Raw genomic sequence first — 18,460 nt, forward strand, 5'->3', positions numbered from 1 at the left:
ACCTGTATTTGTATATTTGAATCATACGGAAAGTAAGGTACCTTACCTTAGTTACCTTATTTACCAGTAGTACTTAGGTACCGTAGTGAGACTCGGAGCGGTCTTATCCCCAATATCATACTAGCACGGAGCACGGAGTACTTGTACGAAGTTGCTGAACCTTCTGGTTGTGAGAAGCCCTTTCGGATCGTGGTACATGTACTCTACACGGAGTACCTTATATACTCCTTACCTTGGCACCTTGGCAGTCATGCAATAGTCGTGGTATGTAAGAGATTTGTTGCCCCAACCTGGTTCACCTTCCAATTTCCTCCTGAAGCTGTTGTACCTGATACTTCATAGGAACAGTACCTTAGGTACGAGGTGTACGTTGTAGCAGTAAGTGTACCTACCTTAGGTACGAAGTATTGTCCGTAAAGCTAAAGTTACCCTCATCCATTGTGTCGTCAGTGCCATTTACAGGTAAGGTAGGAGGTGTAATCCAATCCCCTTCCCCCCCAAATCGCCGCCCACTCACCAAACCCACCTTTTCGTTCTTTCATCATCATCCATCAACCACCAACTGTCCACATTTGCTCCCACGCCACGACCACACCAGGACCCTCTACATCCTAGCTTTTATTTTTTGGACGTGCCATCTCCGCTCTGTCTGCCGTTCCGTGTCGACATTCAAGCTGCGACCTGACTTGAGAAGAGACCCCCGACGCCATTCTCCGTCTCCAATCCCACCCACCTCCTATCCATCAAGACAGGCTGCGGATAGCGCGTACCGTTGAAGATCTTCAACGGTTATATCCCGCGCAAGCTCCTCTCACCTCACTGTCAACACGCTCCTCACGCTCCTCACGCTCCTCACCCACAACAACTCGCCCCTGGCCTCCTTCAGTGCGTCCTTGCGACTGGTCGTCGCTACCGCCCTTGAAGCTCCGACCCGACCCTTTCACCCTTTCACCCTTTCACCTTTTACCTTTGATAATCGCCGGCGTCTTCGAGACGCCCCTCCCATCTCCACCGGCAGTCTCGACTTGTCTACACTAGGCGACCCGACGCCATCCAGCCTTCTCACCCCATCCAACTCGGTGCGTCGAAAACCGTCGAAAGGCATGGCCATTAACACTACCGCGAGGACCTCGTGACAATGACCCAGCTTGAGGTCGGATCCCGGTTTAGCTCCGCGACAAGTAGTAGTGCCGACAGCTCCCACTCCTCCGCCACCTTGAAGCCCTCCTCCCCCACCACCTCGCCTTCTCTCTCCGCCACGCGCAAGCCTACACCCAGACGGCTGAAATCAGAGGATCATGGCTTCTCATGGGACCGCAGGTGAGTTGTCTCCATTATACCACAGTACTCTCTCGCTTTGTCCCTTTCGCACATCTGCCGCCTGGCTCGCCAATTCATTGTCTCCTCCAAAGTCTCTCCCTTCTCTCCTTTGCCCAGATGCCCCCTGCCTCCGAAATGGCAACCTTCCATGTCGTTTTCTTGTTCCCGATATAGCCCCCTCCCGTCCTTGTCGTCCCTGCCTGTTCCACCAGACGAAGGGATGGTTGCACCGAGGCGAGGCCGCCTGGCTCCCTTCTCCACGCCTTGTCAATCTGTCGCTGGTTTTTTTTTTCTTTTTCTTTCTTTCTTTCTTCGTCGCCTCGTTTCTTTCTTTGAAGACTCGCCGACGCCTCATGCTTACCTTTCGCCTATTCCTAGGCCCTCATTTAGAGACATTGACCCGTCCCAGGTCTCGCCTAATTCGGCCGCGCAACCTGCTGCATTCCGCGCACCGTCACCTACCTCCAACAATTCCAACAATTCCAACACACCCCGCCGCAACTCCCGCCGTGATTCCCGCCTCATGAGCGATTTCGCTAATTATCGTCGCGACCTAGCCGTTCTCGACTCATCCGGCGGCCGTCTTCCTCACATTCAACATTGTCCCCCTTCCGCTGGTAGTACCATGTCCCAGGTTGCTCCCTGGATGGCCCCCGGCGGTGGCGGAGGAGGAGGTGGAGCTGGCAGCAGTGCTGCCACTGCTGGCTCCAACCCCGCCGCCCCCTCGTCCAACAATAACAGCCCTTCGAGATCGAGCTTTTCAGGCCTGCCCATGCCTACCAGCTTCTACAACGACGACAGCGACGCCTTCTCCAACCCCTCTCCACTCTCGCCTGCGTTCCGGTCAACTGCCGGAGGGAACGGAACGTCGGGCCGTCCGAGCCGACTATCTGCGTCTCACGATTCGCCCGAAGCCTTCCCCGCCATAGACGAACGCCGACCGTCGCAGGTGAGCATTGCTACTGCCAGTAGCCAGGGCTCCAAGAACAGCGGTGCCCGGAGAGGTGGCTTGCAAAAACTCCAGGGGTTTTTCGGCGAGGAATTCCCCGGTCGCGAGGGCTCCGACGCCAGCTACCACTCGAACTCCGTAGGGAAGGATCGCTCGCACTCGAACAGCCACACTCGCCCATCAAGGGAACGCAACTACTCCAACGCCACCGATCATACAAGAGATGCTTCGCCTGCCTCCTCTCGACCTCGGACCCCGGTCCCCGCCCCGGAAGTCGTCCCCTTTCTTTACCAGAACTCGGATGTGAGTGGGCTGCACTTTTACTACCCCCGGCTGACCCCTTCTACTAACGTTGCAACCGTCAGGATATCGCCAAGTATGGCGAAGCTCCCATCAGAGACATGCTTACCGGGCCCGATCGCGACCGTTACCTGAACGACAGCAGTAAGCCGGAAGTTCCGCCCAAAACGTCAGCTTCCAACCGCTCTGGTCATTCAGCCATCCATGTTCCGAACCACATCCATCATTATCCCCACCATTATCATCAACGTCATAACAGGAGCATCGACGATGGCAGAATCCTGAGACCGATCACCAGTCGGGAGGATCCTCAGAATAACCTCCAGATGCCGAATGTGAGGGAAAGGGGAGGATCTGCGGCTACCGTCTTGTATGGCTCATCCCATTCCCGTGCACAAAGCCCTACGCCCACCGGCAGCGTCGCCTCCTACGGGGAGGGTAGGTCCACATCCGACGGCCAGGCATCCCCGCACAATCAACCGAAGAAAAGGATACTAGATCGTTTCCGAAGACACAAAGACAAAGACGATGGCCTGCGACTGCGTGAAGCGCCCACCAGCTCTACCCGATCCCTTGTCTTCAAGGCGTCCCGATCTGACCTCCAGCGGCTAGGCGACCGTTCTCCCTCGACTTTCCCGCTGAACTGGCCGCCTGGGACCGAACCTCAGGAGCGTCCTACGAACCGGGCCGCGACTTTCAACAAGTTTCCATTCGCGCCCAGGAAGGGTCGCGGGAGCAGGGCGACTGACATGGCAGACGAGCAAATCGGACCCACGGACCGAGAGGGACGCAACGGCACTATTTTCCACCTCGATACGAACCTGAGCGACATGGAAGGGATCTTGACGAAACCGCCGCCCTTGACGCCCATGGATCCCTCCTTCATCACCAACATTACCGAGCCGGACCGGGCAGAAAACGCGGCCGTCTCCGGCGCCGAAGTCGAACCCTCTGCGACTCAGAACGCCAACGGCGCCTGGAATGCACCGGATAGTTGGGGCGTTCGCCGGAATACGGAGGATAGTACCCAAATTTCCCCGGAAGCCGACGACATGGGCAGCCCCCCTCGGCCTGAGGAGAAGATGACCCCCTATTGCATCCGCATCTTCAAGACGGACGGCACCTTCTCCACCTTGTCTATGCCCCTGGATGCCACGGTTTCCGACGTCATCTCCCAGATCATCAAAAAATCATACGCCCAAGAGTCGCCGGATAACTTCCAGATCACTCTCCACAAGCACGGCTTGATTCGCGTCCTGACCCCTGGCGAACGGCCTCTCTTAATTCAGAAACGACTGCTGCAGCAGGTCGGGTACGAAGAGAAGGACAGGATCGAGGACGTTGGGCGAGAGGACAACAGCTACCTCTGCAGATTTATTTTCCTGTCGTCCAAAGAGAGCGATTTCCAGGCCATGTCCAGCGACATGGGCTTCGGACGCATGGCCAAGTTCAACCACGTCGATCTCTCCGGCCGTAACCTCATCACCATTCCCATCTCTCTCTATTCAAAGGCTGCCGAGATCATCTCACTCAACCTCTCTCGGAATCTCTCGCTCGACCTCCCTCGCGATTTCGTCCAGTCCTGTCAGAGCCTGAGGGACATCAAGTTCAACAACAACGAGGCACGAAAGCTGCCTCCCAGTCTCGGCAAGGCAGGCAAGCTTACATACCTCGACTTGTCCAACAACCGTGTCGAGCAGCTAGACCACGCTGGACTGAACAACCTGGGCGGGATTCTGAAGATCAATCTGGCCAACAACCGGCTGAAGAGCCTGCCTTCATACTTTGGAGCGTACAGGGCCCTCCGGAATCTGAACATCTCATCCAATTTCTTGGAACGGTTCCCCCCCTTTCTCTGCTCGGTCGAGAGCCTGGTCGAGCTTGACCTCAGCTTCAATTCGATAGGCAGCCTCCCCGACGAGATTGGGAATATGCGGAACCTCGAGAAGTTCGTCGTTACCAACAACATGCTGGGCAACTCCCCCCCGGCGTCGTTTAGCCGTCTCCAGTCGCTCCGGGAGCTGGACATCAAGTATAACACTATCACGAGCATCGACGTCATATCCGACTTGCCGAGGCTCGAAATCCTGTCCGCCGAGCACAACTCCATCTCCAAGTTTGTAGGGACCTTTGAGAGGATCAGGAGTCTCAAGCTGAACTCGAACCCCATCACGACGTTCGAGATCGTGGCCCCCGCCCTGACTCTCAAGATACTGAATCTGTCCAACTGCCAACTGGCGAGTATGGACGAGTCGTTTAATCACATTTTGAATCTCGAACGCTTGGTGTTGGACCGAAACTACTTCGTGTCTTTGCCGCCGCACATCGGCAACCTCAGCAAGCTGGAGCATTTCAGCATAGCCAACAACTCCGTAGGAGAACTGCCACCGACTATCGGGTGCCTGGCCGAGCTTCGCGTACTCGACGTTAGGAACAACAACATGAAGAAACTGCCCATGGAAATTTGGTGGGCGAATAAACTCGAGACGCTGAACGCCTCTTCCAATGTGCTGGACAACTTCCCGAGACCCGCATCACGGCAGCCACGACTGGCGGGCGAGGAGCCGCAGCAACACGGCGTCTTGAACAGCAAAGGGGCGACTTCGTTGTCTCAGACTTCTGTTTCGGACGAGCCAGAAGCCTCCCGAAAGGCCAGCCAAGTATCGAGCACATTGCTCAGTGTCGGGCCGTCGCCGGTTCCTTCAGGTCCGGATAGGAAGAGCTCGGTGGTGTCAGTCTATGGCAAAGGCGGCAGGAAAACGTCGGTCGTTTCCCGCTCGGCTTCGCAAAGCGCGCCCATGGCCGGAAACCCGGCGCCTTCGTCGAGGAAGGATTCGGGACTCTCTGCGCGACTTCAAAACACATTTGCCGGCTCTTTGCGGAACCTGTACCTTGCCGACAACCAGATGGAGGATGAGGTCTTCGATCAGCTCGTCATGCTGAACGAGCTACGCGTGCTCAACCTCTCCTACAACGATATTAGTGATGTGCCGCAGAGGACGATCAAATCCTGGCCGCAACTGGTCGAGCTGTATCTGTCGGGGAACGACCTCACCACGCTGCCCGCGGACGACTTGGACGACGCTAGCCTTCTTCAGGTTCTGCACATCAACGGGAACAAGTTCACGAATCTGCCGGCAGACATATCGCGGGCCAAGAAGCTCAACGTCTTGGACTGCGGCAGCAACTCTCTCAAGTATAACATTGCGAACGTGCCATACGACTGGAACTGGAACCTGAACCCGAAGCTGCGCTATCTGAACTTGTCCGGCAACAAGCGTCTTGATATCAAGCAGACGGTGGTCGGACCGGGCGCCCTGAACCGCGAGCAGCTTGCCGACTTTAACAGGTTGCAAAACCTGCGTGTGCTCGGCCTGATGGACGTTACTCTCACACATCCTACCATTCCCGACCAGAGCGAGGATCGACGAGTTCGGACCTCCGGCTCTGTGGCGGGCTATCTGCCGTACGGCATGGCCGACACGCTGGGGAGGAATGAGCATCTTTCGACGGTGGATCTGGTGGTGCCCCGCTTCAACTCGTCCGAGACAGAAACGCTGCTCGGCCTGTTCGATGGCCAGGCATTGTCTAGTGGCGGATCGAAGCTCGCGAAATACCTCCACGAGAATTTCGGCCAGATCCTGACCAAGGAGCTGAAGCAGCTCAACCCGCGTCTCAGCGAGACCCCGGTCGATGCCCTCCGGCGCGCGTTTCTGTCTCTCAACAAGGACCTGGTCACCTTTGCCACGCAGCACATCGAAGACCGGCCGCTCAAGGTGCACAAGGGCTCTTCGCAACCGATAGCCCTTAGCAAGGAGGATCTGAAATCCGGTGGCGTCGCGACGATCGCCTATCTCCAGGGCACGGAGCTGTACGTTGCCAACGTGGGCGACGCGCAGGCTATGTTGATCCGGACGGACGGGTCGCACAAGATTCTCACCTGCAGGCATGCTCCGGCGGAACCGGCGGAACGGCAGCGGATCCGGGAGGCGGGTGGCTGGGTGTCCCGCAACGGGAAGCTCAACGACACGTTGGAAGTTTCTCGAGCTTTTGGCTACATTGATCTCATGCCCGCCGTCCAAGCCGCGCCGTATATCAGCAACGTCACGATCCGGGAGCAGGACGACATCATCTTGCTCGCAACGCGCGAACTGTGGGAGTGCATGACACCCGATCTGATCGTGGACGTCGCACGATCCGAGAGGGGGGATCTGATGCGCGCGTCCCAAAAGCTTCGCGATCTCGCCATCGCGTACGGCTCCACGAGCAAGATCATGATCATGCTGCTGAGCGTGTCGGATCTGAAGAGGCGGACGGAGAGAATCAGACACCGGGGACAAAGCATCATGCAGTATCCTTCCGGCGTGCCGGAAGATTTGCAGATTCCGAGGAGAGGGAAGAAGAAGGATGCCGTCCTCGATTCCACTCTGCAGAGGTTGAAGGCCGAGATCCCTGCGCCGACGGGGAACATCTCCATCGTGTTCACGGACATCAAGAACTCGACGACGTTGTGGGAAATGTACCCCTCGGCGATGCGATCGGCCATCAAGCTGCACAACGAAGTCATGCGCCGACAGCTTCGTCAGATCGGTGGCTACGAAGTCAAGACGGAAGGCGACGCCTTTATGGTGTCGTTCCCGACAGCGACGTCGGCCCTTCTGTGGTGCTTCGCGGTCCAGATGCAGCTCCTTGAGGTCAACTGGCCTCCGGAGATTCTGAACTCCCTCTCCTGCCAGCCGTTATACGACAAGGACAACGCGCTCGTTTTCAAGGGCCTGTCGGTGCGCATGGGCATCCATTTCGGCGAGGCGGTGAACGAGATGGATCCCGTCACACGGCGGATGGACTACTTCGGGCCCATGGTCAACAAGGCGTCGCGGGTGTCTGCGGTGGCGGACGGCGGGCAGATTACGGTTTCGACGGACTTTATCTCGGAGGTCCAGCGGTGCCTGGAGACGTACCAAGATACGGACCGTACGGGGTCGATCTCGTCGGACGATACGTTTGACGACGACCAGACGCTCGCGGCGTCGATTCGGCGGGACCTGCGCTCGCTGAGCTCCCAGGGGTTCGAGGTCAAGGAGCTGGGCGAGCGAAAGCTCAAGGGCCTCGAGAACCCGGAAGTCATCTACTCGCTTTACCCCCACGCGCTCATCGGGCGCGCGGAGGTGCACCAGCAGCAAGACCGCGGGTCGGACGTGGACAAGCCGGCCTCGATGCTGCCGGGCGAGCTCTCGTTCGACCCGGACGTTATCTGGGGTCTGTGGCGGGTGAGCTTGCGACTGGAAATGATCTGCAGTGCTCTAGAGGGCGATCACAGCCAACCTCTGCAGCCGCCCGAGACGGAGCTGCTCGAAAGGATGAAGGCGCGCGGGGGGGAGGTGTCGGAACAGTTTGTGCTCAACTTTATGGAACATCAAGTGAGCAGGGTAGAGGTCGGTTGCCCCCTTTATTTTTTCTTATTTTTTCTTCTCTTTCTGCGTCAACTTCCCCGGCTTGGACTAACACGGCTATGCAGACGTGCACCACGACTTTGGCTCTTCGCCACATTGCTCTCGGCAATGGCCCCATCAACCAGTTGAACGACCTGCGCGGCCCTATCACGGACATCCTCAACGAGGTTGCTCAACAGATGGCGGAACTCCAAAAATATAAGGCTCGGTATGGCGAGCTTAACTGAATCTCACAACAACGCATGCCTCGATCCGATTAATAGGGACACACGACGTCCCTACCCGAGAGCGAGACGTTTCCTCCTTTTATGATCTCTCTGCCTCAACTCTCCACCGCTTCGCGAGCCATCTTTTCCCGACATATATACCCATTTACTTCATATCTATTATACCCCCCGAACAAAAGCACGACATGATTCTGGTTATATCCCTTTTTCTTTCTTTTTTCTTCTTTTTTCTTCTTTTTTGTTTGGAATGATGGATACCCCGCGTAAGAGGATGTAGTTCCCTCTTATCTCACACCCCCGGACCGGACGCCCTCCCTACTTATTTATTTAGTATATCCATCTATAACGCCGACTTGTCAGGTTACGACGATCCATAGCGGCACTGGGAAAGGGAATAAGAGCATCTGTTTCCTGGCGATAGCGATGCCTTGTTTCAATCGTTTCTGGACATGACGAACGGTCAATGAATGCGAATTTATTTCTTTATTTTTATTTTTCCTTTTTCGGGCCTGACCTTTCTGGAGGATCTCTATTATATAAGAGGAACTTGTGTTGATTTTGGATCTTTGGGGGACTTGTTTATTTCGCGCTGTTGCCTCTTCGGGGTCTACCAGGGACGGACAGACGGCCTCGGGGGATGAGGAAGCCAAGTGAAGGATAGGATGAATAAATTCAATATACCTGCTTCTGCGTCATCATATCCCTCGTATTTTATATACAGTAACGGTGGAACAACGGGAGACAAGCGAATGAATGGACAGACGAATAGCTTTGGGCAAAGTCTCAGGTCCCAGCGCTCACGCAAGAGTGGGCGACTCTATTAATTGTACTATGAGAATATGTCAGGAGGACACTTATAATTGATGCATCAACCCAAGGTCTTAATTATTAGGCTGGTCTTGAGCGAAGGGGAAGAAACAAAAATTCACTCCGACGCGACAGCCACGGGGCCATTCCCCAGGTCCCTCACACGTTCCAGGATATAGATTCTCGGTTCCATGCGCGGGCCAATCCACCACCCGCCAGTCAGGGCCCGGACGCGGTTCTTGACCTCCGCGACCACACGTCCCCTGCCGACAACCTGATCCTGCTTCCCCCCCTCTCTCTTCTTCCCCGGTGCTCGTGCCTCCAGGTCGGGAGAGGAGGCGTCGTCACTGCGCCCGGGGCGCAGCATCTCAATGCCCGCGTAGCCCTCCACGACGGCGACGGTATCCCAGGCGCCACCGGCTACGTGCGACGGGTCTTGCATGAGGAGGTAGTCGAAGCGCGACCAGAAGGCCGGGTCACGCAGCACGGTGGGGTTCTCCGTCTTGTCCAGGTCGAGGGAGAGCGGGGACGAGCCGTCGTGGTGGTGGAGTGGATGGACATCTTCGTCGTTGATTGTGCGACCGCCGAGAAGCGGCAGGCCGGCTCGGTTCTGGGCGAAGAGGGTGACGCCCGTCATGCAGGCGAGGACGTCGGCGTGGGCAGCGGGGCCGGGGGCGAAAGAAGTAGCGGCTGTGGCGTTGTCGTCGGCGAAAGCAGTGGCAGCAGCGGTGGCAGCGGTGGTGGCGGTGGCGGTGTCGGTGGCGGCGAGGGGGGTGGGGGAAGAGGAATCGACAATGGCGTGCAGGTGGGCTAGTGCTTCGCCGCCGGGGTAGTTAAGGGCGGAGATGAGGAGGATGGCGGAGGCGGCGGCGAAGGTGGCCAAGATGGAGAGCGGGACGATGGCGGCGAGGAGGCCGTGAGGGAAGAGGCCCTTGGTCCGGCGGGCGAAGATGAGGTTGGCGCCCTGGGCGGCGGCGGCGGTGAAAGAAGGCACGACGTAGAAGATGAATCTGGCCTCCTTGTGCGGCTGGAGGGAGTAGATGGAGACGAACAGCAGGCCTGGGAGGAGGAGGGCCCGCGTGGTAGGGGCGGTGGCTGGGTGTGTCGCGGCGAAAGGGATGAGGAGGGTCGGGACCAGGGGGTTCAGGAGGAGTCTGGGGAGGGCGGATGAGAAGTAGTAGTGCCACGGGGACGTGCCCCAGCCGGAGGCGCCGCCGCGGAGGACGTTGAAGGCAAAGGCCCAGAGCTCGGGCCAGAGGGGCTTCTGCCAGAAGTACGAGTCTATGGGGACGGAAATGGCGAGGGCGACGATGAAGGAGACGGCGAACGGGACGACGAGTTGAGGGAGGGGAGTCCGGCCAGAAAGGAGGAGGTGAAGGCCGGTTGTGGCGAGGAGGATGGCGACCTCGGAACGGAAGATGACGGCGGAGAAGACGAGCATGGAGATGGCGACACGTTGCCGGGCGGCCGCCTTTCGGGTGTCAGGATGGGGTAGAAGGAGGGCGGAAGAAAGGGTAGCTGGAAACGGGTGTCAGCGAAAATGAACAACTTACAACTTCCAGGGAGTAAACAGGGGACACAAAGAACGTACTCAACCCAAAGGCAAACATGTTAGGTAACGTCCGCGACGCATAGAAGATGACATGGAACTGGCTTGCCATGAGAAGCACCCACCACCGAGCAACGGCAACACCCAAGCCCCGGGCCAGGGACCGCGCAAAGAAGAGGAGACATGCGGCGTTGAAGAGGCCCAGGACGGCGCGGACGACGAGCTGGGCGTGGGAGAAGCCAGACAGGTGGACGAGGGGCTGGCTCACGCCGGCGAGGAGGACGGGGCCAACGAACGAGCGTGGGACGGCACCGGGAAAGGTGAAATGGTCGTAAGTGGCCTTGAAGCGGGCATTGACGTCGTGGGTTGGCGTGCCGTAGACCAGGATGTCGTGGGCGGCTTGGATGGTGAAGGATTCCTCGACTTTGGTGTAAGGAGCCACGAAGAGATGGAGGAGGATGAGAGAGGGGAAAAGGAGGGCGAGGAGAGTATCTAATGCGTATTGTGTCAGTATTAGCATTCCGCCTAGACACCCCCTACCTTAGATATCATGACATTTCTTCACTCACCGAGAGACTTCATTATGAGAGGGAGATGGAATTCGAGTCGATCATCTCCGATTCTTGGCAGGAGAAGACGACGAAGAAGCCGGAGGCCGGCGTCAGATTTGGGTTGAAAAACTAAACAGGGTCGTTATTATTGCTTCGAGGTTATGAAGTGAGGGACTGTCTGAGGTGATGCTGAAGCTGAGAAGTTGCCTTGAAGTTGGCTGTCATGTTAGTACCTTAGTTATACGCGATGTATCATGTGTTATGTAATCCTCCGTACGTATGTATGGGACATATTATGTCATCACAGTAGAGGTGGTAATCCGGCAAATCTTCGGATATGAGCTTATCTTATCGCTCTCTTATTCAGCCTTCCTGGGAATTACAGGTAATACTCCACCATCACAAGTACTTCTTCTGGCGTACTCCATCCTGGTAGCCTAGCATCTGTGAGCTTGGACAGCTTGCGCCTTGCGCCACTACTACATCTCCTTTTCCTCCCTCCCTCTCCCTCTCCCTCCGCCTCCGCCTCACCCACACAACGCGGCCAAGATGTATTTGATAGGAAACTTCTTCTACGTTTCCCTTCTCCTGATCAACGCCATCGCCGTCCTCAGCGAAGATCGCTTTCTCGCTCGCAGTGCGTTTCCCCCCCTCGGCCCTCTTCGAACGCCCCGATCACCATCCCCAGCGCCGTCTTTCGTCCTTTGAAATCCCCGTGCCTCGAGAGAGGAGAGAAAAAGAGCAAAAGAGCAAAATCACGAGCTAACCATCGTGTCACAAATGCCTAGTCAACCTCTCTCCATCCTCCTACGACCCCGCCTTCGGGGCCGGCTCCGACGCAAGCATCAAAGCCAAGATCATCAACCTCATTGCCAGTGTTCGGACACTGATGAGAAGTATGCAGTCCCACCTTGTTTCCCACACTGCGCGCCCCCTTCAACCTCCCCCATTTTTCCCCCATTCTCTCCGAGGGCAGCAATGGGACAGCGAACTGCAATGAATGCCACGCCACCAAGAGGATGCATAGCTAACAAGAGCTGTGTGTTCCCGCGCTCCCTGAACAGTACCACTCATAGGCATCAACACCCTCGTAATAGTCTACGGACTCTTCTTCGGATAAACACGACAGCATATGACGCTCACGAAAGGCAAAGAAGGGCAAGGCAAGAGATAAAGCTGGGAAGTGATAGGGAGGGCATGGGAAGACGAGTCGCATCTTTACACTGGAAGTATCTAGGCATCAATCACATCATTCACGTGGGAGCTGTAAATATAGGCAAGTTCGGCGTTTTTGCTGCTTTACTTTTTTCCCTTTCTTATTTCCTCTTTTCCCCTATTGCCAGCACTCTTTGGCCACAAACGATGAACCCGATGGGGCCGTTGCGCCGCATTGACATATAACGTCCGACCTGGCCAAAGCCATTGATTGGGATGGGTATTTACTTCACATTGCCTTATGAGGCCAGACGAGATCAAGGGGCACAAGAGGAAGGACATGGCCCAGCCTCCCCTTTCCCATTTTCCTTTTAAATCCACTTCATCCTCGGAATATGGCGGAACCCCAAGTGCAATGTGCGACCATTTCAGATCATTCATCTTTTCCCTTCGGGTTACTTTTACAGAAACCGGGGAAACAATCATGCCATGCGCTGTTATAGTACAAATGCGGAAACCGTATAAGAATCAATAATCTGACGCCGGCTGGCGGATCCATGTTCGCCCTTCATCATATCCACAAGCGACTCGTAACCCGCGCCTCTCAAAATCTCCTCGGCCTTGCTTGGTGACGACTGCAGAATGGTACCCACGATAGTCTCGGATATTTCCAACTGAGACGGCGTCGTCTCCCCCTTGGCACCATCGTACAATCCTCCCCTAAACTATGTATATGTGTCGAGGAGGAAATATATAGCAAGTTGACAAGGGAATAATAATAAAAGAAGAAAGAAATAATAATAAAAAAAGAAAGAAAAAAGAAAAGAAAAGAAAAGAGAAAAAAGGGGGGACTTTTTCCGTCCATAGAAACGCCGAAACTTAATGCTATGACAACATGTTGGTGCTCTTTTTCCTTCCCAGGCTGAAGCTGAACCGGTCCTTCAGTTTCTGTTCTGTCTGGCTTCCCGGCCCCGGCCCCGGCCCCGGCCCCTCGGAGCCATTGGAACCGCTCTCCCCGGACGGCACCTCCCCCCGGTCCTTATCCTTGACCTTGTCCTTGGCGAGAAAGCCGAAGCTCCTCTTCGTCATCATCGATTTGCTCCCTCGGTTCGCCCGGCTCAGGAATCCGCCGGGGCTCGTCAACAACGACGGGCCCGCCGCGGACAACGGGCTCTTGACGGCATCCTCGGTCATCTTCCGCGCACCGTCCTCCTCTTCCGCCGTCTTCTTGCTCTCCTCGATGGCCTGCCGCAACGCCTCGGTCTCCTGCAGCCGGAGCTCTCGTCTCCGCTGTATCGATTCCTTGAGGTTCTTCTCTTCTTGTTTCCGCCTCTCTTTCTCGGCCAGCTTGCGCGCCTTCTCCGCCGCCTCCTGCTCCTTCTTCTCGCGCTTTCGCTCCTCTTTGGTCTTTGGCGGGTCGGAACGCGCTGTTGTCTCCGTGGGCCCCCCTGCAACAGACGCCGCAGTCGTCGATACCGATGTTGTCGACGGATCCGGTAGAGGACCGACCGCGGCAGATTTCACCTTGGCCACTTCCACCAGGCCAGGAGCCGTCTGCGCGTGCGCTAGGCTGACAGTGGCGGCGTCTCGGTCTTCCACGGGGCTCACAGGCTGCGACGTCTGTTTCGAAAGGGGTATGCCGTTTCCGTTTCCGTTTCCGTTAACGGCAGCCTGTCCGTTCTCGTGCGCGAGATTGGCCGCCTCGTTGGCCATCTTGACCTCCTCCAACCCTTCGGCTTCCATCTCCGCCTGCACCTTCTCGAACGTCGTCTCCTGGTAAAACAGGACGTAGGCGCACGCGGTCCCCGGCTTGTCCCCGAAGAAGTTGCGCACAAAGTGCCTGTCGACGGGTTCCACCATCTCGTCGTCGAACAGCAGCCACCCTCGGTCTTTGGTTTTGATGACCGAGACGTAGTGTCCGTGGTAGGCGTTGCCCCCGATGTGGACCACGACCGCGTAGAGCTCGTACAGCCGGTCCGGGTCCTCGGCGTCGTCCGTCGTGTTGAACATGCGCAGGTGGTACGGGTAGACCACCCGATGGAACAGTTTCTGCAGCCGGCTGTAGTCTTCGGTGTACTTGAACCTCTTCAGGTGGAGGGCCATCACCTTGGGGAGCCTCTTGATCTTCATGCGCTTCTCGGCCTCCTGCAGGCCGCCGCAGTGGTCGCAGTGGAACTTGTTCCTCTCGCACAGCATCTCTTCGGCCGAGAACTTGCGCAGGCACGACGTCACCGACGCGTGCTCCTCCAGGTCGATCGAGAGGTCCAGGAAGGTCTCGTCCCTTTGCGACGCCGTCTCGCACGTCAGGCACTTCGTCTCCGATGTGAGCACGCCTTCGAATATGTCGTGGACCCAACCCGTCCCGTATGTCCCGGATGGCCTTGTCGCGATTCCGTTGCCCTGTGTCGCCTGGCTTGAGGACCCCGCGTCGAGCGAGTCGAGCGCATGCTCAACCGACTGCACGAGTCCGTTTTTGCTGGCGGCCTCCTCCTTCTCCTGCAGGCGTCTGGCGTTGGCTTCGACGTTGGCGATGACGTCGTTCAGTACGAGACCGTAGAATTCGTGGGCGTCCTGGTGCATCGAGTTACGAAACATCTCGTTGTCTCGCTTGAAAATCTCGAGAAAACGTTGGGGACTCAGGACACCGGTCAGGCTCTCGCTCTCCATTAGAGCTCCGAAGATGTCTTTGAGTCCGGTGAAAGTGCATTCGGTCATGCCGTAAGCGTCGGGGTTCTCCTGGTTGAGCTCAACAACGGGCCCCTTCATCATGGCCTGCTTCTTCTTGTATTCGGGGGCGTCTGGTCGATCCTCCGGTCGGACGCCGGGCTGACCAGGCAGGGGCGGCAAGCTAGCGGCCTGACGCCGCCTCATGGCTTCTGCGGCGCTTATTTTCTGCCTGTTCGCCGGGTTCTGGCCGTCGTCTTTTTTTATGGGTGGTCGGATGGTCACCTGGACTTTGGGGCGCACGCCGTTCGGGGTGTCGGAGGGAGAATGTGATGGGTAGTTGACGACATGTTGCCTGAAGGCTTCCTGGTAGAATAACGCTTGGACAACGGAATTGCAGTAACTAAAATCGCGTTAATTTATGTTTTTTTTTTCCCGGGCGAGGGGGACGTCTACGGGAGAGGAAGGTCAGTCGAGCGGGGCACAGGGAAAAATCCTACCAAGTGTTGCCAAACTAAGAAAAAAAAAGAAGAAAAAAAGACGCGACCAGGCGTTAGCATGTCAATTGAGCCAGAGAGGGAGGGGAGGGGGAGGGGGCTTTCTAGAGGGGAGCTTTAGGAGAGAAAGAGGGGGCAAAGAGGAACACACATTTTCCAAGCCGAAAAAGCGATCGGTGCCATCGTCACGTAGGGGGCCGGCGTTTTGGAGCATCTTTTCTAATGGGGTGAGCTCGGGGGGCAGCTCTTCTTTTTCTTTTTTCTTGACGGCAACATCTTTGTTCGCGGTGCTAGTAGTGACCTGCGGAGTAAATGAGGGATTAGAAAAGGCCAGGCAGGACATACGAAGGATAGGGGCATGTCGTCGGTAGGGGACACAGGGCCAATTACATACAGAAGAGGCATTTTTGAGTCTATTGAGGAAGCTGGCCATTCTGGCGGCTTGCCGGTGCACGGCGTGCTGGTGCCGGTGCTGGTCGAGAGGATCAAGTGACAAACGACGGCACGTCGAGACCGCAATGGGGGGGGGGAGAGCGAGAGTGCTGCGGCTACGCACGAGCTCAACGGCGCCGAAACGATACAATGGAATCTAACATCCGCTGGTCTAATGGTTGTTGTTGGAATGGTAAGGCATGGGAGGCGTCGGGGATCGAGGCCGAGTAGAAAGCACTGAGAGATGGAGTTGTGGTCGGGGGTGTTGAGATTTGCGACGGGGTGCAATGCAAGGCAGCAGTGCAATGGACTGGACGGGGTCGGGAGGTTGCCCAGGAGTAGTGTCGGCGAGAAAAGATCTTCTATCGCTAAAGGGATTTAGATAAAGCGAGCGAGCGAGCAATCGAGCAGACGAGAGATCGAGATGATTCCTTGGTGTGGCGAGTCGAATAAGCGATGTGATGCGGCGGAAGTCCACGTCCGTGTCAGGGCAACACTGTGAACAGGGCGACAACAGTTGGTTAAGGCGGCATAGGCAAGACAACCAGGACGAGACGCTTCCCGAGCTGAATGTGATGATGGTGATAACAACGAAGAGCCGGGGAGAACAGGGGCAAGGTTCAGGATCGCGTCGGAAGAACGAGTGATGCCGAGGGGTTGGAATTGGTCGCAACAATTTCAATTTGAATACCTTATTAGGTAGGTAAGGTAGGTTACCTTATGGTGTACGTTGTATGGTATAGTGGATCTGGCAGGCGGGACGTTGGTAAAAGCGACGAACGGGAGTAAAGGTGGCACTTGGGTCCCCCCCATAGGAAAGACGGGGAAAGGTCGTTCTTCCCAACGGTTGTGAATGGGCGTCTGGGTAAGTTTGGGGGGGAAGAGCTGGGGTGCGGATGGGGAAACGAGAAACGGGAAACGGGAAACGGGAACGACTCGGAGGTTGTGGCGATGGGACTCAGGTACGTACTCCGGATTATTCGGTACTCCGCAAGCCGCAAGTACTCCGTACGTACGTACACTACAGAGCACATTGACTCCGTACATCGGGCTGAGGCAATTTAGTGTACTTCCTTCTTACGTAGTGTACGTTGTACAGGGGAAGTGGGAGAAGCGAGATGAGGGGGTCGGGAAAGCGAGGGGGGCAACCTGGAACCCGTCACTTCCATCTCTTTCGAGTTAGCAGCGGAAAACCAAGTCCAGATCTATCTACCCAGTACCTTAGGCAAAAGAACACTAGAAAGCCGAACTCGTGGCGGGAGCAATCGCGATAACCATCTGAATCTGAATACTTTCGCACGGAGTGAGCAGTCGGTAATGGCTGTTGGCTGCAGGTGAAAGAGACGCTACTCCCACCAACAGGATCCAGGGGGGGCCGCCCGCCTTAAAGGATTGCCGTACTGTATTCGGTGTGGTACAGACACGGTACAAGCGAAGTACGTACCTCCCCTCCATGCGCCAAACCTAAGGTACCTAGGTACCTTACGGAATTAGTACAAGGTACCTAGGTATTTCGTCGTAGGTCTTGAATTAATAACGGCTACCTGTAGTTACGGATGCTTCCGTCCTTCGTCCATCGTCCCATGTCCATTCTTCGCTGCCGCATAGAGTCTGTTACTAATTTATGCTTTCTCACTCTCACCGAACGGGTTATAATCATAGCATAAGGTAGCTTCAAAACGTCTAACCCGACCGGCTCTCGCATGAACTCTCGACATGTCCTAGCAAACCTTCTTGCCTACCTTACCATGTGTGCGAGATAAACGGCATACGAACAAGAGACATCATGACGCTCTGCAGCCATCGACTCATGTGCCGGACATGAACCGGAGCCTACCAAGTCAGTCCGCTTCCAGTACGCTGGTAATCATTCCCAGGTTCCGGGGGCGCATTCGGGGGATATTTAGATCAATGCCTCATCACCACTTGAAGACTACCCGAGTAGTCTCGCGCGGGACTACCAGAGGCAGAATCGAACGCCGGCCTGGCAGTTTGTGGGTTCGAACGAAATCCAAGCGTGGACGAACTCATACTGAGATTCATCGACTTGAATCCAACCACCATCTCGTTTGGTGTTCCGCCTGCCGGCGCTCCTTGACCCGAGACCCGAGCTTCGAGGTTCAAGTCCGCAAGCTTGCCTCCTCACTTCTGTGAAGAGTCCTTCTATTCGGCCCATTCGTCCCCTCCTCTTTTGCTTTGCCTGGAGCAACCGACTAATACCACCAATCCACCACCACCACCACAACCAGGCACATCAATCGATAGCTTTGAAAACATAGTCCTTCGACAGTCTTTTATTCTCCACCTCCCTTTTTATTCCGATTGCACGCCTGCCATGTAAGATCAGCGGCAAGTGTGGACAACAGAAGCACCACGACCACGTGCAGTGAACGCTCCAGACCGGCGGCTATGTAACATGGTCAAGCGGCCCTTGGAACCATTTTACCCTTTCTGTGGTTGTCATCCCCGCATGTTCACGGCCCCTATCTGTGCTGCTGACGGGCACAGAATATTGCCATGTCCAACCGGAGTCGAGGACCGACGATAGACTTATTC

At 56.2% G+C, this 18,460-nt stretch overlaps 4 protein-coding genes across 4 annotated transcripts; 2 read left to right on the forward strand and 2 right to left on the reverse strand.

Moving 5' to 3' along the window:
• Positions 1–1,540: 1,540 nt before the first annotated feature.
• SODALDRAFT_283562 (protein phosphatase 2C) lies at positions 1,541–8,249 on the forward strand (the record flags this gene model as incomplete). The annotated part of the gene is made up of 3 exons (XM_028608416.1): positions 1,541–2,572; positions 2,635–8,004; positions 8,088–8,249. The coding sequence occupies 3 exons, from the start codon at positions 1,541–1,543 to the stop codon at positions 8,247–8,249; spliced, it is 6,564 nt and encodes a 2,187-aa protein (XP_028463090.1).
• Positions 8,250–8,929: 680 nt separating this feature from the next.
• On the reverse strand, positions 8,930–11,349 carry SODALDRAFT_300643 (hypothetical protein). Its single transcript, XM_028608886.1, has 3 exons — positions 11,175–11,349; positions 10,648–11,097; positions 8,930–10,574 (listed from the first exon to the last, which is right to left on the reverse strand). Exons 1-3 carry the CDS (start codon positions 11,185–11,187, stop codon positions 9,175–9,177), a joined length of 1,863 nt encoding a protein of 620 aa, XP_028463091.1. The 5' UTR covers positions 11,188–11,349; the 3' UTR covers positions 8,930–9,174.
• Positions 11,350–11,705: 356 nt separating this feature from the next.
• SODALDRAFT_283609 (Yos1-like protein) lies at positions 11,706–12,276 on the forward strand (the record flags this gene model as incomplete). Its single annotated transcript, XM_028608419.1, has 3 exons — positions 11,706–11,793; positions 11,945–12,052; positions 12,221–12,276. 3 exons carry the CDS (start codon positions 11,706–11,708, stop codon positions 12,274–12,276), a joined length of 252 nt encoding a protein of 83 aa, XP_028463092.1.
• Positions 12,277–12,876: 600 nt separating this feature from the next.
• SODALDRAFT_60657 (cysteine proteinase) lies at positions 12,877–16,135 on the reverse strand. The gene is made up of 4 exons (XM_028615530.1): positions 15,867–16,135; positions 15,624–15,773; positions 15,476–15,489; positions 12,877–15,378 (listed from the first exon to the last, which is right to left on the reverse strand). The coding sequence occupies exons 1-4, from the start codon at positions 15,903–15,905 to the stop codon at positions 13,197–13,199; spliced, it is 2,385 nt and encodes a 794-aa protein (XP_028463093.1). The 5' UTR covers positions 15,906–16,135; the 3' UTR covers positions 12,877–13,196.
• Between the last annotated feature and the right edge of the window lie 2,325 nt (positions 16,136–18,460).

The sequence above is a fragment of the Sodiomyces alkalinus genome (genome assembly GCF_003711515.1).
Source record: "Sodiomyces alkalinus F11 unplaced genomic scaffold SODALscaffold_11, whole genome shotgun sequence".
Taxonomy (NCBI): Eukaryota; Fungi; Ascomycota; class Sordariomycetes; order Glomerellales; family Plectosphaerellaceae; genus Sodiomyces; species Sodiomyces alkalinus.

What these genes read in the sequence shown, in the direction of transcription:
- SODALDRAFT_300643 (XM_028608886.1), bottom strand. An exon ending in CATGTTTGCCTTTGGGTTGA is followed by an intron (nt 10,575 to 10,647) that starts GTACGTTCTTTG and finishes ACCCGTTTCCAG; the next exon opens with CTACCCTTTCTTCCGCCCTC.
- SODALDRAFT_60657 (XM_028615530.1), bottom strand. Translation starts at nt 15,905, where the DNA reads ATGGCCAGCTTCCTCAATAGACTCAAAAATGCCTCTTCT. An exon ending in GACTCAAAAATGCCTCTTCT is followed by an intron (nt 15,774 to 15,866) that starts GTATGTAATTGG and finishes TTTACTCCGCAG; the next exon opens with GTCACTACTAGCACCGCGAA.